At 37.9% G+C, this 25682-nt stretch overlaps 1 protein-coding gene across 1 annotated transcript in view; it reads right to left on the reverse strand.

Moving 5' to 3' along the window:
* Positions 1-4219: 4219 nt before the first annotated feature.
* LOC149265109 (protein LEAD-SENSITIVE 1-like) overlaps positions 4220-25682 on the reverse strand; it is a 62535-nt gene continuing 41072 nt past the window's right edge. Inside the window, exon 2 of the mRNA XM_089391607.1 lies at positions 4220-5344. Within this exon, the coding sequence (XP_089247733.1) occupies positions 4593-5344 (752 nt within the window). The 3' untranslated portion in view covers positions 4220-4592. The remainder of the gene's footprint in view (positions 5345-25682) is intronic.

Consider the following 25682-nt stretch of genomic DNA (forward strand, 5'->3'; position numbering starts at 1 on the left):
CATTTGGTATTAGAGCTTTGGATTCTATGGTTTCACTGCTTCAAACATGTCATCGTGGAATTTTCGCTATAACTTTTCTTCCACAAAACTTCAGAATCTGAAATTAAAACACATTTGAGCCAAAATTGTGATAAACTTTGTGTCCTAATTTTAGATCTTCTCTCGCTATACTTTTGGAGATATCAGCTAGGAAAGTTAGTGTTTTTGTAGGTGCCGGAAGTCCATTTCAAATAGGTAGCCTTGGGAAAATCGCCATAGCTTTCTCTTTGAGCATCGTATTCAAATTTTGTAAAAAGTGATAGAAAGAGGACATGCTGTAGTTTGTTGGGTATCATTTTTAGGGCCAAATGTTGAAACAGTGACATGTGGAACTTCGTACAAGTTCTCTCTACTGAACTAGTCTATAATCAAGTCATCATGGGAGATTGGACATAACTCTTTGTTGGAGAATGTAGTATACCAAGGGGGGATATTATGGGGTATGGGGTAAAAAGGGAGGTACCCAAGGGAATAAGGTAATAAGGTGATGGGCCATAATTAATAAATAAAGTGGTTAACCTGCATCATGTAAGGGACCACTAATAGTTAGGAATAATGTGATAAGCCCATTGTATTACATATACGGTATTGAGAAACCCATCGTAATGACCCAGCGTATTGTATGTATGAAGCCTATATAAAGGCTAGAGACTCCCCATTGAGAGGTACAACAAATTATTTTATTGGCAAGCATATGGTTTGTGGAGTGTTCTCCTAAGGAAGGAGAACACTCCACAAGCCATATGTTGTCAATACAATAATCCTTCATACCTCTCAATGGGGATTCTATAGCCTCTATATAGGCTTCATACATATAATACCCAGGGTCATTACCATAGGTCTCTCAATACCATATATCTAATACAATGAGCTTATAACATTATGCCTAACTACTAGTGGTGCCTTACATGATGCAGGTTAACCACTTTATTTATTAATTATGGCCCATAACCTTATTACCTTATTCCCTTGGGTACCTCCCTTTGTATCGCATACCCCATAATATCCCCCCTAGGTATACTACACTTGGCCTCCAAAATTGCACAATTCAGCCCTCCAGCCTGGCCCCAACTGCGCACTGTGCAATCCCTAAGTTCAAGCTCAAACTATGAGCTCTTGAACTAAACAACTACGCAATCACCAGGCCTAATTTCCCCCCTAGAAGTATGCAATTGGATGAAATAGTGTAAATCCATCTGTTGGCTCACTGACTCCCAAAGTTGCACAATTTCTCTCTCCTGCCCAGTCAGTGTTGCACATTGCGTAGTCTCAAGGCTCAAGCCTCAACCCTAAGCTCTTGAACTATGTAATTGGACAATCACATGGGCTCCTCTATCCTCCAGAACAACACAATGGGCAAAATTAGTGCTCAAGCCCTCAACCTAGCTCCCTGAGCTCCCTAACTGCACAATAATTTTACTCAGTCTAAGCCTGAGCTGCATATTGCGTACTCTCAAGGCTCAAGCTTGGCCCTTGATTGTATGAGTTGTGAAATTGTGTTGTCATTGAGCCTCTCCAATGGCCTACCACTGGGTTCCAACTCAGTCAGTGGATCATCATGCAACATCTTAGAGTAGGGGTTTATCAGACTAATGTCGTCTTGTCATGAGTGGATTGCAGATGCAAGAATTTTATCATGGTATGGAAAGATGAAGAAGAAGGAGATGGAGAAGGAGGACATGCTATAAGACACCAAAGAAGATGATGATATAAGATGATCATCAGACAAGAAGACGAAGGAACGTTGGACTACAACAAAAGACCAACTATGGGGACCGCACAAAGACTCCATTTGATTCACAACCTTTTGGAGGGTAGATATGAAGAACAAAGCATGTTTGTCATGAAGATGAAGTATTGGATACATCCCTTATTGAAGACAGAAAGAAAGAAGCAATAAGAAGGACAACCTAGCAATGCCACATCATCATGCAGACCATGTCATTAGTGTCATGTCATGTTCTATCGTGAGTCATCATATGTCACATCGTTATTGTGGATTATGTAATTATCTATTCAAAATGTATTGTAAAGTGGAAGTCCAAAGGACAAATACAAAATATGAAGAGTCATGAAAAGTCAAAAAAATTTAGGAAGTCAAATAGCCATGAGGGTAGTCAAAGAATCACAAGGAGGTGAAGAATCACTCCGTTGGTTATATATACACCCTCATTGTATGAGCAAAGGACTTTTCACCTTGGCTTCTCCCATAAGGCATTAGAGAGATAGAGTTAGTACTGTTAGGGAGCAAGTCATGGCTCCAACACTCCACTATTTAAGCTAGTTGTGCTCATTGTATAAATGTGTCCTGGAGCTTTTACTTAATAAATGAAGCTCGATGGCCAACACGTTCTTCATGCATGAATTATGAATGTTTATAAGACTGTTTTGTGAATGTTTGATTGTTGTTTGCATGTCTCTACAAGGCTGGTACTATTACCTCGCTCTTAGGGGCTCACCTCTTTTTCCCTCCGTAGTAGAAGAACCTTGACACACCTACAATTGAACACTCACAAGGCATACTCACTTGCTTCTTGAATTCACATATGCAATCCTCTCTCTTGCTAACAACTAAAGCCAAGGAAAATCTATAAGAATATATGATGATCAGGCCGATACTCCGGATGGGGCTCCTATTCCAAATGGTGTCATGTCTAATTGGGACTTCACTTCAAGGAAACCCCCTTAGTTGGCAGATTTCCAACATTTTCAATAGAACTGAAGCATGAGTATGACAAGTATCTAGGATGATATATCATTCCTCAACATTGCATAGTGGAGGAATTGGAGAGCTAGGTGAAGAACCCATCTCTAGCCTAGCTAGTTAAACTTCCACATCAAGCATCAAGTCTCTGAGTTCATCTAACCTATATTAGGAGCCCAAGGTGCAATGGGAGCCGTGTCATTTGAATTGAGAGTGATATGCTAGTTAAACTTCCACATCAAGCATGAAGTCTCTGAGTCCATCTAACCTATATTAGGAGCCCAAGGTGCAATGGGAGCCATATCATTTAAATCGAGAGTGATATTCATTTCATGACAAATTTATTCCTCCACAAGACAAATTTCCTCACGTATGTTGGGGGGTGTGCCACGGATGTGCTGGCATGGAAGCTACAGGCTAAAGATTTTGTTCTAAGGTGTGTGGTGGACCTCCCTAAAGCTCCATGATTAACATTTCCATGCTAAAAACGATCTCTCTGATGCCTCATGGTTGTTAGAGGCCTTAACATGTCACGTGGAATGGGGTTGGGATGATAGGGGAGCTACATGAGGTGACCATGAAAGAAAGATATTATAATAATTTTCTAGTCAGGCTACACTGGCATCAAACTCAGGACCATACCTTCTCCCTCTGAAAAACCGACAATGAAGGGAAGGAACTCAAAACCCAAGCAAGAGTCTACATGCATGGTGGGAGAAGATAGGAGTAGAAGGAAGTGATGGAGGAGGAAGAAAAGCTCAAGCCACAAGTCAAGGATGACAGACATGTTGGAGTGTTCACAGATGCAATGGATGCGTATACCACAGCCTTACTAAGGAGACTAGGCCTCCCTCCTTGGGAGGTGAGGCCACATAAATGTGCATCGAGTAAATGACATGCACATGGGATCACAAAGGGAAAGCGAGTTAACCATAAGCTCATTTAAATCATCTTATAACACCCCAATGAGAATAGAAATGCATCTAACAATAATTCTTATTATTATTTTTTTTAAATATATAACTATAAAATAATTATACTTACTTTTTTACTATTAATATTTTATTAATCAAAACCCTTTAAATTTTGTAATTCTTTTTATTTACCTATAATATTAATATTTTATTAATCAAAACACTTTAAATTTTGTAATTCTTTTTTATTTACCTATAAAGTAATCAAAAACATTTTAAATAGATATTTGTTTTATAAACCTAAATAAATATTATTTTAATTTTCAAAATTGTGAAAAACCATATAAATTTACTTTAACAAAGAATCAATCCAATACATTTAAAAACAAACCAATACATATGTTAAACGATAATCTTAAAATCATTCATATATATATATATAATTGATAGCGCATATTAAGAACAAAGGAAGTATATAATTAAACCGTATACATTAATTAATCCAACACATTAAAAGCAAACTATATTTGAAACCTTACATGAATTGATCAACACTTCTAAGGGCACATATATTTAGACTGCCCTCCATGACTTTGGAGATATTACTCCCACTATTTATAACGCATTCCACTCACATATTAACAATCTAGTCCTCTGAAATCATATGCACACATTTCGATCTGAGCATGACACAAATCCATCTAGCATCCACAACTAAGTTTCAATCCATTACACACAATTAGGTCACAGAGTATCTAATACCACCATTTATGACCTGAAACTTCTAAGACACAAACCAATCCAGAACTCACTACATGGCCAAATAAGACCTTCAATTTGTTTAAATTCCAACACAATTTATCCTTCTATTTGAAGACTTTTACCACCCGAAAAATTTACTTTCATGGAGGATGGGTCAACTATAAACCATCATGTTACTTACGAATGGGCGTTGCACTATTCAGAGATTCCGTGCCGTTAATGGAGCTCTTGTCCTTGCTTGTTGCTTGAGCCACTGGAGGCTTACTACCAATTGAAGAATCGAGACATATAACCAAATCCTCCACTGATACATTAATTTTATCAACGCGAACACCAATATCTCCTTTATATCTCCGTATAGCAAAATTTAGAACCGTCCCGAAGGCCACGCCTACTGGATCAACAGCAAATATAACTCCATACGCGTACTTTGAAGTTAAACAATAACGAGCAGCACCCATTACAGCACGCAGTACTGCTACTTGCCCACTTCCCGTGTCATGACTTTCAACAATGAATCCTGTCTTGCAGTATATTGCGAAGTCCTCACAATTCATAGATATTACATCATAGTTTGCAAACCCATTTAGAAGGAGGTACTCTGCACGGTGAATCACTGTTTCTGGGAGATCTGATTGTGCAAGTGTGCACGTTCCTCCACGGGCTTGTGCGAAAAAGACCGTTTTACTAACACCATACTCAAATCGATACACAGCTCCTCCCTCAAGAAAGCAATCCAGACAAGAACGTGTTACTCCATTATTTCCATTTTGTAAGCCGCAGTTGCCGATTGGATTAGTACAACTCAGATGTTGTTTTGGTATTGAACTATAGACGAATGAATTAATTAAACTGGCCCCGACTTCCAGTTCTTGGTCTGATCCTCTTGTAAAATGGACCACGTGATTATCCCCGACATAAATCCCTGTGGAGAAACCCAGAAAGCATAATATGTGAGATAAGTTAAATTGGAGAAATCATACAAAATGCATATACATTGATTGCTAAATAGATAAACAAAGCATGGTTACCAAATAAAATTCAAAATGCTCTCGATCCAATACTCTATATATATATAGATAGATAATAATTTATAAATAAAATTTGAGAATATTGATAATTAATTCTATGTAGATAAATATGATTGGGATGTGATTAATTGATATTTTTTAACGTTTTATTTTTATTATAGAAAATGAGGAGCAAAGCATTTTTAGATTATTATAATTTTGATGACTTAATAAGTCAAGAAGGTTGGATGTAGAGTGGTAAAGGTATTGGAATTGATAAGAGTGGATGTGAGTAAGAGCCTCACAATTTGGGAAAGTGTTTTTCATCTTCAACCTTCTTAGTATGGCCAAGGTGAGAGATTCTTTCCTCCCAAAATATTTTCGAAACTGACCAACTTCAAGTTTCACATCGAAGCTGATGAAAATTAGTTCTTATTTTCTCAATGTTTATTTTTAGCACTAGTTAAAACAGAAAAATAATTCTAGTAAATTTATAAATTTAAATATATTACAAACTTAAACATATTTTTTTTCAAAATATTTTAATTAATAACAATTATATTTTAAAGAAAATTGATTGTGCCCATAGACACTCTATAATCTAAGGTGGGGAAATGAATCAGTGTGGGGAAATGTTGTCACATTACATTTTAAAAATAGTAAAAAATATTTTAAATTAACAAATTAAAAATAGGAAAAAATAAAAGAAATTAATGTTTGTAATAATTACAATATTTTAATTTTATAACTTTATATTGAGATATAAAATAACGGAATGTAAAAATAAAAATAAAAAATTACTTTTTAGTATGAAGAAAAAATGTGATTTCTTCCCGAGGGAGAGGATAAGAAATAATATTTTTGATATTACATGATGTGTAATTCATCCTAAGTTCACTTTATATGTGATATTTAAAACAAAAATATATTAATAACAAAAAAATATTTGTGTGTCAACCATATCCATATTAAATAATATAATCTTAAATATATCTTTTATAAAGAAAATTAATGTAATTTAAATTCATTTTTTTTTTATATATATTTTCACTTTTGATAATTAGAGGTGTAATTTATTTCATTTTTTATATAGAGTTGATATATAAGATTTTAAAAATATCAATAAGAAAGAAAAATTTAACATGCATTATTCCATTAATTGTTGCTTTCTAATTCAATATATAAGAGAGATTTGTAATTCCTACAATCCTTAATATAGATTTGATATTTAATATTTTAGAAAATATTTATGATAAAAATAAATAGATATATGAGGGGTATGTTTTAATATTTTAATGGGGAGAATGTGCATTATAAATAAAATGTTTCAATATGAATTACATATATCTCATATTAGCTTAGATTCATTTTCACTCAAGATGTAATAAGTATTGAGAAAGATCAAATCTTTTTTCACTCTAAAAAAATTTACCTCTCAAAAATTTTGATCTCTCCACCCTAGTTAAAATAGATATAAACTGGTTCTATTTCATTTAAATTTTAACTTTTATAATAATCATATAAACTTAAACATATTATTTTTCAAAATTGCAAAAAAAATTATTTAACGGCCATTATATTTCAAATTTTAAGGGAAATTAATTCTACTTCATCTGAATTTTAAATTTTCTTTGCTACTACGTGTCTCAGTTTTTTTTTGTTGAATAGAAGAAAGTGTTCCAACATATGAACGTACCATTCCAAATTTCTCACCGTTCGTGGAAGAAGGCCAAAAATAAATAATTAAGATTGTTTAAGATTGGTTGTTAAACTAGCTTTGTTACCTCTGTGGCAGTTCAATATGATATTTTTCATTTTTAAAAACTGCAAACTTATAATTTTGTAGCATACTTTAATATCAAATTCACAGTTTTTTAGCAACTGCAAATATTTGAACATGCAATTTACTGTTATCTATAACTCTTTTAAATACAGCGAATCTGCATCAAAGTTGAAAGCTCACCTGGTGAAAGGTCAGTCGGATACCTAAACAGAAATGGAAAATAGATTTCCAGTGGAAATAAGATTCATGTCTAAAGCGAACATAAAGATTACGAGAAGCAAACCATAACCGAAATATTTTAAGGAAAAAGTACTTTAACACGAAAGAAATGCAGCTTGGTTGTCTCTTTCAAAATAGATAAAATTTGATACTTCAAATTATATTTTCTATTTATATAGAGTAAAGTAACATATAAATACATTTAATGTTGTCTCAAGATAGATAAAAATCACATTTTGAATTAAATGAAAGAGTTGCAGCTCATAGAACAAAGACGAGACTTTCTCTCTGATTCACTCTACATTACATCAAATGAATATTACACTATTAAATACATCACTGAAAAATAGGTAGTTGTAAAAAACCTCCTAAACTCTAGGAACTAATCCTAAAATAAGGAGATAGTTACAACCATATAACCATTTCTCCATTATTTTTAACTCCCCCCCTTAATGGAGAAAGGGTTATTTTGCATTCCTAACATCCCTCTAAATAACTCAAACTTTACTCGCCCTAGAGGCTTAGTAAAAATATCAACTAAATTATCAAAAGTGTTACAATACTCCACATATATTTCTTTTGACTGTATCTTTTCTCGAACAAAATGAAACTGAGTGTCAATATGTTTAGTATTTTTATGGAAAACTGGATTGTATGCAAGCTTTATTGTGCTCTGGTTGTCAGTTTTGATGCTGGTTTCTTCTTTCTGTCCTTCGCCTGCATCACTAAGCAATCTCCTCAACCAGATAGCTTCGCACGTAGCTACACACAAGGCATGGTACTCAGCTCCACATGATGATAATGCTATAGTACTTTGCTTTTTGCTACTCCACGAGATAACCCCGGATCCAATACTAAATGCGTAACCTGTGATGGATCTACAATCATCCAGGTTACCTGCCCAATCAGAATCTGAATAACCTGCTAAAGTAACATCAGAAATGTCAGTGTATAAAATACCATAATTACAAGTACCACTAAGGTACCTCAACACACATTTTGCTGCAATCCAGTGACTCTCAAGTGGTCTGGACATAAACTGGCTCAGCACACTAACAGAATATGCCAGATCAGGTCTAGTTGTCGTGAGATATATCAAACTTCCCACTAGTTGTCTATACAAAGTGGCATCCACCTATTTTGTGCCATCATCACTGCTTAACTTGAGATTCTGCTGCAATGGTGTTGCTGCTGTTTTACACTGTTCCATTCTGAATCTTTCCAACAGGGTTCTGGCATACTTTCCTTGAGTTAGAAAAGTTTGACCAGAATCTTTCCACACCTCCAAACCTAGGTAATAATGAAGATCTCCAAGGTCTTTCATTTCAAATACCTGTGACATTTGCTGCTTGATTTCTTTGATCAAATTAATTGCATTTCCTGTTATAATCATGTCATCCACATACAAAGAAAACAAAATGATTTGCCTCTATTTATTTATCTTGGTATATAGGTTTGGGTCGTTGAGGTTCCTATGAAAACCATGTTGTATAAAAAATGAATCAATTTTCTCATACCATGACCTGGGTGCTTGTTTCAAACCATAAAGTGCCTTATGCAATTTACACACTAAATGCTCCTGCCCCCTTTTCACAAAACTAGGAGGTTGTACTAAATAAATTTCTTCCTTTAATTCTCCATTCAAAAATGCAGACTTAACATCTAGTTGGTGTAGCTTCCATTTATGTTTTGTTGCTAAAGAGATTAGCATTCTAATTGTATTTAGTTTAGCTACAGGGGCAAAGGTGTCATCGAAATCTATGCCTTCTTGCTGTGAATAACCCTTTGCTACCAGTCTAGCTTTGTATTTTTCTACACTCTCATCTGCATTTATCTTAGGTTTATACAGCCACTTACAACCTATATGGGTTTTTCCTTCGGGCAAATCAACTAAATCCCAAGTATTATTTCTATATATTGATTCAATTTCCTCATTCATTGCAACGCTCCATTCATCTGATTTACTTGCTTCTTCATAGTTTGAAGGTTCTACAATGTTTAAAATTTTGGACATTAAAGCATAACCTTTCAATCTTCCAGGTAGTCTAGTCTTCCTACCTGATCTTCTAGGTAGAGGACTTACCTCAACTCTATATGTTTCAGCACTTTCCGGGCCTGCATCATCATTTATTACACTATCTGCTGCTACTTCTTCCTGTTTCTGCTCCTGCTCCTGCTCTTCATCTTCATCACTGTTCATCTCTATCAACAATGGAATGTGGCTGTCATTGCTAGAGTCTTCCTTTCCATCTTCAGTCTTTTCATGAAAAACAACATCTCTGCTTGCAAAAACTTTATGAGTCACAGGATTATATAAATTGTATGCCTTATACTCTGTGCCATATCCTACAAATATACATTTCAAGGCTTTGGGGTCTAACTTCTTTCTATTTGCTTTCGGTATATGATCATAAGCTTTAGATCCAAATATTGTTAGATGACTAACTGCTGGTTTGAGTCCAAACAATGCTTCAAAGGGGGTTTTGAAGCCTACACATTTAGTAGGACTCCTATTCTTTAAATAAACAACAGTATTAATGGCTTCTGCCCAAAAACCATTTGATATACCTTTACCTTGAAGCATACTTCTGGCGCACTCCATAAGGGTTATGTTCTTGCGTTCTGCTACTCCATTCTGCTGTGGAGTGTGTGGCACTGTGAATTGCTGCATAATCCCATGCTGCTTGCAGAAGTTCATGAACTCTCCTAACCTGTATTCTCCCCCTTGGTCCGAGCGGAGAATATTTATCCTCTTTCCTGTTTGGTTCTCTATGCATTTTCCCTAATGCACATCCATCACATTCCAGCTTGACATTATGAAAAATAGGGAGTCCATCGACCATACCTTTCTTTTGAAGTAAGATGAGGTCCTGCAAATTGAGATGTCCAAATCTCTGATGCTAGAGATTTTTGACTGTTGATCCAGCTGCAACCATTGCTTGTCGTGTCATACTCTTTGCATCCAATCTGTACAAATTCCCCATGCACACTCTTGTTGCAATTGTTTCCATCTGGCTATCCTTAATGACACAACCATTCTTAAAGAATTGCACCTACATGTCCTGGTCTGTAATCATTGAGATAGAGATCAAGTTTTTCTTAATTCTTGGAACATATAATACATTTTTAAGATGTTTAATGTCGCCACTAGGTAGCTTCACAGGAATATCTCCACATCCTTTGATCTCATACCTACTGTCATCTCCTAGATAAATTTTTGATCCACATGCAGATTCTTTAAGAAATTCAAAATAGTCCTTCTTACCGGTCATGTGTGAGGATGCGCCAGAGTCGACATACCATATGTCGTCCTCATCTCCCTTTGATGCTGAAAGAGCACAATCGATTGTGAATAGTTGAAGATCATGGCTGTGGTCCTCCTCTTCTCCAGCAAAACAGCCTTGATGTTTCCTCTGTTTGCCTTTTCTTTCATCCGCCTGCCTCTTATAGCATTCTTTAATTTGATGACCAGGTTTCCCACAATAAAAACATCTCTTAACATAATTATCAGTCATACCTCTGAATGGTCTCTTTTGAAAAGAGCTGGCCCCCTTCTGCTGCTGCTGCTGCGGTTGCTGGTGCTGATGTTGGTGTTGGTGCTGCTTTCCTCTGTACTGTCGCCTCTTCGCCATCAGAGCTAGGTCATTGCTCTGAGTTTTCAGATTCTGTCTTCGCTCCTCCTCCTGGAGCAGAATCGCTGTCAGCTCATCAAATGAAGGGGCTTTCTCCCTCGCTGATAGTCCTGTGATGAATGTCTGATATTCATCCGTCATTCTATTCAATGTGAGTGTAACTAGATCTGAGTCAGACACTTTTTCTCCAATAGCTCCTAGTTTGTCTCTCAGATCCTTGACTCTGGCCATGAATCCACCAACGGACTCATTCTCATCCATCCTCAATGTAAACAATTTTCCCTTAAGTGCCAGAACACGATTTGTATTCTGAGTCTCGTACAGGTTCTTGATCGTTGTCCATAGATTAGCGGCTAACTTGGAATCTCTGATATGTGGGATAATATTGTCCTTAACGAACATCTTCAGTATAACTTTTGCTTTCGTTTCTCTTTTATCCCAGTCTTGTTCTTGAGTCGCTGTTCCAGATCTCGGCTCATTTCCTTCAACGATCGCCCATGCATTTACGCTCTCCAGCAAAGTTTACATTTTGAATTTCCAGTTGGAGAAATTCGTTCCATCGAGTTTGCCAGACTCGTGGAGGTATGATTCTATGTTGTTGTTCATTTTCACCCAACTGAACACTCCAATCGGCCACCACCGGGCAAGTCCGAACTCCTTCCACTGAACAGATCAGGAACTTCATTGTGCCACCACCGGGCAAGTCCGATCTGCTGCCACCGAATAGATCAGGGACTTCACTGTGCCACCACCGGGCAAAATCCATCTGCTACCACCGAACAGATCAACAAGAAAGCTCCAACACGCCACCACTAAGCAAAGGCGATCTGCTTCCACCGAACAGATCAAGGAGCTGCACTGCGCCACCACGGAGCAAAAAACTTATCTGCTTCCACGGGCAGATCACAGAGCTTTGATTCGCCACCACCGGTCAGGTCCGATCTGCTACCTCCGAGCGGATCACAGAACCCCAATTCGCCACCACCGGGCAGGTCCGATCCGAGCGGATCAAGGAACCTCAATTCGCCACCACCGGGCAAATCAAATTTGCTACCACCGAGCAGAAATCTCCACGTGCCACCACCAGGCAACTCCGATTTGCAAAAAATTGCAGATTTCCAGAGAGAAAGAGGTTGGCTCTATGGCGCTCTGAACAGCTACAAATCCGTGCCAATTGCAGAAAAGAAAAATTCACGATGTCCACGGAAATTGGCGCGCTTAACAGCCACGGATCCGCACCAAATTAGTTATAATTTTGCTGGCGCGCTTATCAGCCCCAAACAAGCGCCAATTGGCGTGTCTGTTGTTTAAAAAGTAGCGCCAATCTTTTTTGTTCTGGATTGGCGCGACTGTCTTCAAAAAATCAGCGCCAATTTCTCAACCCTTTCTCCGACTCAGAGATGATCAGTCATCTGAGACCCTTCACTCCAGGTGTTACTGCAGTTCCACCTGGTCACACAAATACATTTACATATACTGTTACCACTACAGAAATGTAACTAATGATACATCCCTTAAAAAAAAAATGAGGCTATCTCTACCCTAAGCTCTGATACCAAGATAAAAATCACACTTTGAATTAAATGAAGGAGTTGCAGCTCACAGGGGTGTACGGCACCTGGGAGACTGCACTCAAACAAAGAGGAGACCCTCTCTCTCGTTCACTCTACATTACATCAAATGAATATTACACTATTGAATACATCACTGAAAAATAGGTAGTTGTAAACAACCTCCTAAACTCTAGGAACTAATCCTAAACTAAGGAGATACGTTACAACCATATAACCATTTCTCCATTATTTTAACTAAGATAAGTAGACTATTTTAGACATACAATTCCCTAGTTGAGAGAATATCTCAACAACACACCAATTTAGGAACATTTAGATATAACAACCCTAAGGAATAGGAACATACTCTTTTACATAGAAAGTCACAACTGAGACAAGTAGAATTACATTTTCCAACGCTCTCCCTTAATGACTACTTGTTTCAATCTCAATTTGCAAAATCTAGTTGTGGTCAAACATAACAAAAGAATATGTTGACGTTCATATAAATGAGCAACCATCTTCTAGAATGCATCATTGTCAACCACTGCAATCACTGGTCTACTAGGATACCTTTCGCAAACATGGTTCTATCAACCATTATAACGGCATACATGTACATGTACATGCAAATCTCCCTCCATCATCATCATCATGGGTTTTATCGGATTACCCATAACCATGCTCTGGGTTTTATCGGATCAACCTCAACGATGCCAACAAGGGCTCTCAGCCACCAAGTCTCAACTCTGCCACCAAGGCACTCAATTCAGCCACGAAGGCTCAACACAGGGACAAAGGCTCAACTTTGCCACCAAGGCACTCAATTCAGCCATCAAGGCTCACCATAGATCCAACTTAACCAGGCCAGGGTTTTCTTGGCTCACCCTCAACCATGCCAAGGGTTTGATCATCTAACCCTAAGCCATGCCTACAGGAATCCCTGTCCACTTCACTCTCACAAGTGGTTTCTGGCTTACCACAAACCAACACTGCACATAGTTGATCACAAACCTGCAATTACAAAGTGGTTTTAAGATTACCACGAACTTTATGGGGATACACATGCCTTACAAGGCTTATAATGCAACTCCAACTTTTGGAGTTACCAGGGACATATATTACAAAAACCACTACAAAACATCATAAACTTGCTTACTAATAAATGTATATGACATTTAATACACCATGAGTCTATTCCACAAACTCACACTAATTCACACAAACTTGATTATCCATCATCCTCTAATATTTGGCGCGATCTTCAGTTTCATAGTTGGCCAACTAAATGTCACTTGATTTTTTAAACCAAATTTACATTAATGAAATCACAATTTTAATGACTTGAATCACTAAAAACAACGATGACACCGACAATTTCTGCAACTGTGCATTCCTCACACAGGACATTACATATCTTAATAAACATTTTATTTAGTTCTTGTGGTGATCTGCATCAAATGATGCATCTGAATTCTCAACACTCGTTGAAATATATGGGCCATACTCAATACTACGGATTGGACTCCATATCCCGGGCTGTACATGTTCTTGTACCTGCAAGCACCTCTGATGGTACGAGGCAACGCTTCCACCGCAGAAAGTAATAGGTGTTTGTTTCCAAGGTCTAGGCTGATAAAATCATTTAAGGGCGTGGTGATATAAATTCTCAATGGATTGAGAGCGGAATGACCCAACGAGAGTGGACTAACGCTCAGCTGATTTCTCACACTCGACTACTCTTTCTCACTCGGCAGCTACAAGCAGGTCTCTGTAAACCCTGACGAAAAATCAATCAACCACAACCTCCTTTAATATTGTGTCTCTAAGTTCACCACCAACGGCCCAAGTCAGTTAACACTGCCATCAGAGCCAGGTCCACACAGTTTAGGGCCATAATTGAGATTTCCGGGGAAATTGTATTGAACAACGACATCAGTCAGATGGGTAATATCGACTCCCGCAACTCAACGCACAAGCAGCACTCTGCGTGCCACAATCGGCTGATCTCCATCGTCGGCCGATTTAATTCTCAAAACCAGTCACATGCTCCCCACCATCTCTATGAAGTCCCATTTTCTCCAACTTCTCCTTGGCGAGCTTTGGCACATCGGCGCTGCTTTTGACAAAGGGCGGGTAGATCACATAAAGAAGAAGCAGAGCCATGATCAGAGACACCAGGACGGATACCTGACCCTAGCAATGAGCTCCCGAAGAGAGCCACGAACTGGTAGGCAACGTGATTGTTGAACCCCGTTTTTATGAAGCCATGGTATTGGATCCCTAAAGTCCGAGAAGACTGCTGCGAAGGTTAGAGCTTTTGTGAGCACCACGACACCGCAACAGTTCACTGCTCAGGGCTTTACACTCGCCAACATATCTCCACACCAGGGATATGGTCTAACTCTCAGGTATAATAAACCAACATGGCAGATTCCTATTGCAGAATGTTTTCTCTACACGCAGATCATTTTGGCTTTGATCTGTGGATCGATTTCTTTAGCTAAAACGCATCTGACGGTCTCTCCCAACAACGATCAATCATTGAACAAACTCAAGTAAAATGCACACTACAAAAATACTCTCTATTCCCAGCACTCCTATGAGGGAGGCCGATGCCATGCCCATACGGGCCTATACCAACATAAAATTTGGTACTTCAAATTATATTTCTATTTATATCAAATAAGCTTACATATAATAGGTTTAGTGTTGTCTCAAGACATAGGTAGATTATCTTAGACACACAATTATCTAGTTGAGAGAATATCTCAACCACAAACCAATCTACGAACATTTAGATATAACAACCCTTGGGAATGGGAACAAACTCCTTTGCATAGAAAATCACAAGTAAGACAAGTAAGAATTACATTTTCCAACATCTCTCTACACAAAATCGCTAAACAAAAATCAAAATGCATCATATATAAATGGAAAATTCGATGAGAGGATCAAAATCTTTATACAACAGGAATAAACGATAATGATAATGGTTTAGAAAGCCAATTTAACATATGATTTTTCTTAATGATGAAAAATTGTTTGAATAGTTAATGGGATGAATGTTATCCCCCGCTTAAATTTTTCCTGTAAAATGTTTAAAGCTGTTTGTTGTGAAGTCCAGCCTGAATAGGTGCAGGCCGCTATCCTCCTCTTAAATTTTTGTGGCATGTTTGTTGCTAGTAGACTAATTAATTTTCCTCGTTTAGTCTAATTTACCTTTACCTGACAAAAAACTATTGCATGTGGATATGAAATCTGAGATAGACATTAACCGGCCCGCTCATGAATATTTGAAACCAGCATACAACCAAGAAAAATGACTTCATGAGTTATAATGGATGGCCATGTCTCAAAGAAAGCAACTTTTTGTGGACAGTAAATAAAGCCACAAATGTGGAAGACTCTTCTTCAATTTCTTAATCCCCTTTTCACACCGTGGATCCACATCCCAAAAAATGTCATATTGTGTGAGATGATGTATGTTTTGCCATGTAGTAAAAATTCTTCATACAAAACACTTAATATCCTGGATACAAAACATTAAATTTTAGTATGGAAAGAAAATAATTTGCACGGAGTGTAAGAGAAATTGTATTGAGGAATGTATATACAAAATTGACAGGATGAAGTTCATATAAGTTAACATATATAAACTTACGAATTTTGAAGGTTTTAACTTACAAGAAGATAAAATTTAGAAATTTCATTGTTATATTTAGCACAAAAGTATAACATATAAAGATAGATTCCATATATATAATTATTTATAAATATATATATATATATATATTTAATTTTTTATAAATAAATTTACATAAATTTAATTGATATATTTTAATTTATTTTTTTAATTATTTTGTCATTTTTCCTTTATGCAAATGTTCAGTGTACTTATCATTTTTTTCCTTTCTATTTTTTATTTATTTGTTTATGCTTGAATGTTCATTATCCTTGTGAATCCAAATGGGAATTCATCTTTCACAAACCACCTTTCCTACGCATGAATTTTATCCTCCTAGCCAACTCAGTGAGTGGTAATGATTCCATGACATTGTTGATGACCAACAATATATCATGTAGAAGCAAGGAATGAAAATTAGGCACATTGCACATTAGCTAGAAGATAGGGAACTCTTCATCACATTAAGAGGGTTCATAAAGCTTTTGCTAGGATACATTAACAACTGGATTAATACAAAGTTGTGAAGAAAACTCAGCTTGAAAACATTTCTTCATAACTTTTGCAAAAATATGTAGAGAATATACTAAAGTGAATGGAACTAGTGACGATTGTTCTCTGAAAATGCCACTTCTGAAGGTACAACAATACTTCATCAATTATATAGAATGGAGATACATTGTGATGGTGATATAGGTGAAAAAGGAAGTGCATATTGTTGGTTGTTGTGTTGTTGTTCAGAGTTAGGAGAAAGCAAGAAAATTGGAAACTAAAAGGCGGCTATGGTTAGTACTCATAAAAAACTTTAAAAAGGCCCTGCAAGAGTGCTACAACCAAAAAGCAATACAATAGTACTACAACCAAAGATTAGAAGAGATTAAATTCACAAAAGGATTGATTGACCTTAAATACAACTAAAAGTAACATAGTTACTGTTTCCAAGAAGATTAAAAAGCAAATTCAATTAGAAAAAGACTTCACTAGTGCTAATGTGACTATGTAATGAGAGGGTATCTAAGAGACTTCTTACTAGTCTCTTTACTCAACTCAGCCAATATTTCAAGGCATCTTTCATACTAGATATCCTTGATCTCTTTTTTAGTTGCTAAGCCTAATGCTTTTCTTAGATGTGCTTGCTATCTTCCTTTAGCTCCTACATGTTGTGATTAACTACTTTCCACTTTATATAGTTTAATGTGCATGAAAAAGACATTCACCACTAAGACTTATTGATAGGTCAGTAATATTAGTACAACTCTAGATCATTTTTTCATTTTAATTCATTATTAGCATTTTAGTGATGCTTATACATGCCAAAAACGTGAGGTCTTACACAAAGGCATCATTGAAAAAACTAGGTGACACTGTATTAGGCGTTATTGTTACATGCAATGGAATAATGCAACCACTTTGAACATTGAAAGGATAAAGGATCCAAGCTTCTATGAAGTAATAACACCCACTCATTAAATTAGCACCTTATGTAGTACACCATATACAACATGTTTAAAGTTATGAATGATTGAATTACAATCTACTTGTCAAAATTTCAAATCATTTACTCCAAATAATAGTCAACATTGCTTCCAATTAAAAGAGAGGGAAAGAAAACATATTTTAACATTTTATCTCATTTATGTTGATTATCAATATATGTTTGAAGAAATGTTAATACTGAGAGAGCGGGGCGTAGGAGGGTTTGGGAGGGGGCCGGGGGGTTGAATAAGTGTTACGGCTAACTTAAACTTTTGTTCTCATTTATACTTCTATTCAAACTCGGCAACCATCATGAGTAATCAACAACATATCATGTGAAGCAACACAAATCAACACATCAACATAAACACCATTAGCAGCATACACATGAGACACAGAGGTTTAACGTGGAAACCCTTGTGGGAGAAAAACCACCAAAGCTTGTTTGTTATTTGGTGTAAAAATAAGCTCCTATTATATTACATCAAATTGTTTGTGAGCCACCACTCATAAGAAGCACCAACTCCTTTTGATTGTTTACTAACACCCACTAGTAGGAAGCACTAACTCCATTTTTTTGTAGACACCTGATCAACTTACCAGAAGCATCAAATGAAGCATCAACTTCACGGATTTTTTGGAAGTACCAACATGCAACTCATTGGATTTATTCAAGCACCAACTTACAGATGGCCCCAACCCCCAAGATTTTTTCATATACCCACTGAGATGAAGCACCAACTCCCTGTATGTGGGCTCCAACCAACACTCAATATGGAAATCAATACACTGTAAATGGAGCCACTGCCTCTTTTCAACTCTCTGTTGTCCCCTGTAGCCTTCACATTACACAACCCACACAACACTTTTCTCTCTGCTCATTTTGCTTATTCAACCATAACATACATTTAGGTCTTCGGCCTTAAACAATTTTGTAGCATACTCAACACTTTGTTCTATGCTCTTGGATCTCTTCCTCAAGCACTCTCGGTCTCTCTCTTTAGTGTAGGTTCTTGCAACCTATCTCTACAACCAAATCACTCTTAGACTCTCTCTTCAGCATACACACTCTTGACCTCTCCACACATCTCACTCAATAATGTTGCCTTCCCCCAATCACATTGTTATAATCCTTGGTTTTGTTCCACTGCAACACAAGAAACAATGCTATCTATCTCAGCCATCACTTTGCCATCCACGCTACCTATGAGAGTACTCCAACATGGCTTCATGTATTGTCCTATTACGCAACCACTACACCTTCATTAACTCACAAAATGGGCACACAATGTTCTTCCATGTCGACAATCAATTCTTCTGCACCCAACAATCTTTTCAATTTAATTCTCCATGGCATGGAAAGAAGCTCAGAGGTGTCTTATTTCCTTTAAAGACAAGCTCCATTGATTATTCTGCACAATCGTGGTCCTTGCTATCTTGACTTAGCATTTCATGACAATTGCAACTGCCAACAGTTTCCAAATGTTTAGCTATCGACCCGTTTAAGCTTCAATATCCATACATAGTGAATGGTCATTTTGGTGTAACAACCAAATATGGAGGAACCTACCAAGTGAGCTACTGTCTCATTCAAACTCCATAGATGCATGAATATGGTGCAATGCCACATTTGGCACCCCTGCCTGAAATCGAGGACTTCTCCCAAAGCGTTAAGCCCATCCATCCAAGTGCCCAAGTTCTTTATTAAAGGCCCAAAGCCTTTTTAATTCCATCGCCGCAAAACATATTACCTCTGCTTCCCATTTTGAAATTATATTACACACTTTTTCAATTATGCCAAAATGATTTTAGCTCCTTATTTGTTGATGCCTCACCTATTTATCCATCAAAGGAACAAGTGTTTTGACCTCTAGCTAGGCCTCTAGGTGATAAAATTCTTCCCTAGCCTGTGAGGACTTAATTCCTTTTATAAACTTATCTATGCCCTTGGTCTTTCACTTCATGTATCCTCATGTTCGCGCTTAGCCCATAGCTGTCAAACTCGATGTTATCATTTGTGCCTCCCTTGTAAACTCTCAGGCTCCTCTAGGAAGGCTTAGCTGTCTCGTGGGGTCCAAACGACACATCCACTAGCGAATCAAAAACTTGCAGGGATGAGTTGTCCCGGTGGGGTACTCCTACAATACCATGGGCCAATAACATTGCTCCCAAGTTGATCTATCTTTGACACCGCCCACATCATCTTGTTGCCTAGTCAGCTCGACGCTCCCTCTATGTGTTGCTACAAAACCTTCTGGGCTCTAACTAGTGGGATGACGTCATGTTGACATCACATTTGACCAATAATATGCTGCCACCTATCCCACTATAAGAGAGGAGAAATAAATGGTCACCAGACCTTGGTTTGGCGAGAAAAACCTTTGTAAAAATTGTTAAGGGTCTGACCTTGATGAGCACCAGTATTGCAGCAAGGATGTTGCAACTCCTGGGCTACTAGCTTTACTTATCAACCCAGGGTTCATACAAACTTGGAGGTGACAGTGTTGTATGCACAAGTAAAAGTGATGGTTATGCCTGTTGTCACTGTTTAGCTAGCGATAAACCACTGGGGTTCCAAGCGAAACTTTTATAGAGTCAAAATAAGCTTGATTCTTTGATGCAAGAAGGGAAAATCTACTCTAAGAGAGTTACTCTACTGCAGTAATGGAAAAAAAACCAACATGTAATGCTAAACCATACCATACCCTAATTAACCATTTAAGAAGCTACGTTAAGAAGAATTTCTAAATCAACACTAAACAAATGCTACTATCTAAGTTGTAGAAGTAAAAAGCATCAAAGAATACTAATGTGCAAGCAAAGAAACTAAACTAAATCTGTTTTCACTTTTTTCTTTTTTCTTTTAAGGCAAAAGCAAGTATGCAAACTAATTGTTCTTATGGTTGTGACAGGTGGATGGAAGGTGTTTGAGGATGGCTAGAAGGTTTATGAATTGGTTGGATGGTATGGAGGGGTCCTGAGAGGCTTTTTGTGACTTCCTAGAGGTTTCCCATCAATTCAGCCTCAAAACAGGTTGTTTCAGGAAAACCTACAGGATGTACTAGAAACCTATAGGATGATCCTGTAGGAATTACAAGAAACCTACAAGGTACAACTGAGAGCTAATTGTGAGGTGTTGGACATGTTGGGAAGCTTCGGAAGGTGTGTGATGGGTGGAATGGAGTGTTAGAAGGTCTAGGAGCACTCAAGAGTCAATATCCAAGATAAGAGATGGCTAGATTCATCAATGTATCTAGGGGAATTTCAACGAAATATGATGAAAAACTAGTGAGGGTGATGGTGAAACAAGGGATGGCTAAGGTGGATGAAGTGGAAGGTGGCTGTTGGTGATGAAGTCTTGGTCTCCTCCTAAAGTGCCTTCTCTGCTTAAAACATGTGTGTCTTCCGACAACTATGCAACAAGATATATTTTCATAAACTAGAAAAGCATGAATCAATTGCCTATGTTATGCATGAAGAAAGTTGCTGAAGGGAATGAAATCATGAGCGATATCTTATTGCAGAAATGGATATAGAAGAACATGACAATGAAATCTGCCTTGCAACATGAACCAAATACTGAATCAAATACAACAAACTCCAAAGCTCATACAAGAACTAGAAATTTGTGTTTTTGGGGCTATTGAAGGGTCCCTTCCTCAAGTCATGGTCCCAGAGGGAGGAAGTGAGGCTGAGACACCTTCTGACAACTTTGTGGTGATCCTTTTTCTCCTTTCTAACCTGCTACTTGAAAGAAGGCGCAAATGGAAGAAAACTATCACACAACCAATATAATCTACACTATTGTAATGGAAATGCATCTACTAAGCAAATGAACAAATAATCTATGAATCTACACTAGCATACATGTACAATAAAGAGGAGCCTTGGCTACTAGGGTTGGGCCCTAACCTAAGAGCTTCAGCCCTCTAAGTTAACTCAGTGCTGGCTTGAAACAAACCTCATTCTTATTACCAAAACAACAAATTACATCAAAAAAACTTTCACAAGTCTTGCAGCTTGAAAATAGAGTAGAGTTTTACAATAAAAATCCGAATCCTACTGAGGTCCTAGGCCTCTCTACTTATACATCTAAGGTCTCCAACGAATTCCTTAAAATTAGGGAGGCTCAGCTCCCAAACTCAAGATAAACTGGTGCTTTGACTTTCACTTTCTCAGCTTCCTTCTAGTCCTCATGATTTGGTTGTTTTCACTCCGAGCTGATCAAGGAATATTTGAATGGAGGGGTAGTAAATGAGGATGATTTACCTCATATAATCCCTCTCCCCTATCCCATTCAATTTTTGACCTTGGTCTTTGCCAAAATTCCTTGTTTTTCTCCTTTAATCTTGCATTAAATGCACATTATACCACAAAGCAAAATATCCAACTCTAACTCATCTCATAAACAAAATATAATCAAAAGTATGCATTAAGTTATGAGAATAGTTGGTTTGACTTAGCTAGGAGGTGAATTAAGGCCCATATAATTACCTAATAATGAGGCTCATCATCACCCCCTACTGAAAGTGTTGCTCATCGTCTGAGCAACTTAGTCAATATCGATATCATTCATGGCTTTGGTAGCCTCTCTGACATTCCATGCCTCTGGTGTGGTCTTGTCTTCCTGTTCATAGAAGTATGCTTTCTTTTCTACCTCTTCCCACTACCTCTTTTCTTCTTCTTCTTTTCTCCCTCCTAGCATCCCCAAGGGTAGTGGTGGGCTAAGTTTTAGGCCTATCCAATTGACCTTCAACCTTTGTATAGATTTCTTATCCATAGGTGTCATGTTGAGTTCCTCTCTCAACCTTTGAGGGGAGTGATGTTCTCTTATCTTTAAGCTGTATGGCAATGTGTTCCATCTCCTTAGGCAAGCATGTATACTATCATCTCCTAGCAGCGTAAACATGTCCTCAAAGTGTGAAGTTGCTTGCTCTTGGGCAGAAAGATATCTAAGTGCCAACTGAGGATCATTTGCAATCAAATTATGGGTACTGATGAGGGCCATTGGATTTGATTGTTCAAATCTAATAAAAAGAGGTTCAATTTGCTCTCTTGCCAATATCCTTTTCATATCTACAGTTATTGACTCCTCATGGTTCATCCATGATGCCAAATCCATTAATTGTAGATCTCCTAGCTTGGCATTGGGGTCCCAAACATTCATGTCTGTGAGGGCCATGTTGTGCAAATAAAATTCAGCCATTTTCACCCTATCCTCTAGTGTACTTTGATCACAAAGATCAATAAACTTCTTGTAGTCCTGAAATGGCATGGTTCCCCTCTGTGCTAGTGTCTTAATCTGAAATTGCAGCCATTGTTCTTTGAGGTAGAGAGCATAGGATTTAGCTGGCATCCTACACTGGATTGCCTCCAAGGAGAGGCTGGACATACATGATAATTGGTTCCCTCTTTCCTCCAGTTGTCCCCTCAGCCATGCATTTTCTGTCTCTAGTTGATTTCTCATTATGGTTTCTATGTCCCTTAAGCCACTTAGCTCTCTGGTCATTTCTTTGAGTTTCTCCTCCATGTGCCCAATGTCTTCCACCCCCTTTGATTTGGTGATCTGCATCCATCGGTGAGTTCTGGCCCTCTCCTTCTCAAGCTCGAAGAACAATGGGATGGAAAATTTTGAGGCATGACCCTGCCTCCTTCAATAAACTGGTAATAAGAGTCCAGGTTAGGTTGGGGGCTAGGTTATTTTGTCTCTGGGTTTTCCTCTTTAGCTTCTTGCTGCTCCCCTACCTTTCTTTCCAATTTCTGTACCTCCTATAGATTCAGCAGAGTTTCCTATAGGACTATTTTTTCCTCTTGTAGATTTTGTTGTGGATCTTGTAGGGGTTCCTTACCCTTTGAGGAAGTTGATCTAGTAGTAGGCCTCCTTACATAAGTGATAGGGGACTGAGGAGAAGGCATTTTGTCTTTTTGTGTAGAGGAATCTTCAATCTCAATAGGAATTTTGGTTGATGATTTTGGTTTCCCCCGTCTTATTCTTGTGCTCTTTCTTGTCCTGAAATATCGTGGGGTCTGCCTCTGCCTTTTTGTTTTTTGCTTGATTAGGGTGCTAAGAGCAGTGAGGCCAGTTGTTGCCTCACTTTCAGTGGCCTCTAGAGACACCCTAGGTGACTCCTCCTTATGTTCTATCCCCTCTGTTATATTGCCTTCTTCCTCTCTGTCTTTTATGTCTTCTTCTTCTTGTAGATCTTCATCATCTCTATCAGTTTCCTCCTTAATTTCCTCCTTTATTTCTTCATCATCCTCCTTCTCTTCTCCATCTTCTTCTTCATCTTCATCATGTTCCTCTGTGTTAGCTCCTTCTTCATCCATCTCATCCTTATCTTGCTCTGTATCTTCCTCTTCATGTTTTACTTCCTTTTCACTGACAGTAGGACTAACATCATAAGTGAGAGCTTTGATGTCATCCTCTGCTAGCATGTCTCTAAAAACTAACCATGTTATAGGGGATCTGAGGTTTTGGAGGGCATCTTCAATGAGGATCCTAATCAACTCATGGTGAGCTAATTGTTGGGAATTCCCCTCCTTCACTTTGATGCTTGAGTCTATGAGTGACTGAAGCAAGAAATATGGTATGTTGAGCCTTTGATGGGGGGTGTTTCTACTCCAAATCTTAATTCTTCAAGGATCATGAAATGATAGCCATAGAAAACACTATATCTACCCTCACATGAAATGTATTTGATTAGTTGGTAGAGATCAGGGGTGAGATCTATAGTGAGGCCCCTTATTACAATAGTGGCATGGATTCTAGTGTGTGGGGTGAGGGAGAGAGCAAATTCTTGAGCCACCTCATCATCATACCCTCTGAATTTTTCGAAAAACCCCATCCAATTATGTCTTGTGAAGATTTCAAGCACTTAAGGGTGTTGTTGGATTATCACAATGTTTGTGGGCTCTCTCCTATTAAACCCTCCTGTCATCTTGCTGGTGAAGCTTGAGGAGAAAATGAGAGGGTTGAAATATTTTTTCAAATGTAGGAGAAAAACAAAGATGACTGTGTCTTTAATTCCCTTCACACAATTGCTAAATTCACTCAAATTTAAAGTATCCTTGGTTCATTTACATGCAAAGGGGAATGTAATTTTAGAGCCTACCTCTTTAGACTGGTTGCAGTGACCAACACCCGCGATATCCCTTCTGAACTCTTCTCTGCCAATCCTGTAGACAGTCTCTGTGTATCCTGTAGGCAGTCTCTGTATCCTGTAGGAATCCCTGTGCATGCTACTGTAGGAATTCGTGTGCAGTGAACGATGGATCTTTGCTTCCCATGGGTGGCTTGGGTTATGATAGCGACTTGAGTGAGGGAGTTTCGAGGAGGTGAAATGCATGAATGCATGGGAACGATGTTTTATTTTCTCTTACGGTGATTTGGGGTGAGGTGGTGTGCTGGCAGCAAGGGTACATTGCCATTTTTGGACCGTTGGTCTCCACTACCACCTCATCATTTCCCACTCCTCGTAATTAGCTCCCACCTCGTAGATCTGTAGTTTAACCGATTTTTGTCCTACTCCTTCTTTGTCTTTGAATTGACTGCAACTGCGTGTGAGAGGACACCTAGTTGTGCATGTTCTGACTAAATGGAGGTGGCCAAGTTAACTAGCCACCTTTTCACTTATAAACCAACAATCTCGTAACCCTTACAATTTTTGACTACATGATGCATATGAGAGAGCGAGCAGGATACTTACCTGTGGTTTCAATGCTATGCTGCAGTTGTCGAAGACCAGAGGTGTTGTTGTGTATTTTTGCTGCATGCCATTCTTCTTCCTCCTCTTGTTGTCTGCTAATGGTTTCTCTATTTTTGCAGGTATCTGTGGTTGAAGATCTGATGCTACTGCTTTGGAGCTCTTGGATCATCCTGCTGAAGACTTGTTGTTGGTGTGATTG

The sequence above is a fragment of the Pinus tabuliformis genome, chromosome 6, assembly GCF_031772625.1.
Source record: "Pinus tabuliformis cultivar Carrire ecotype Pingquan chromosome 6, CPIR1, whole genome shotgun sequence".
NCBI lineage: Eukaryota > Viridiplantae > Streptophyta > Pinopsida > Pinales > Pinaceae > Pinus > Pinus tabuliformis.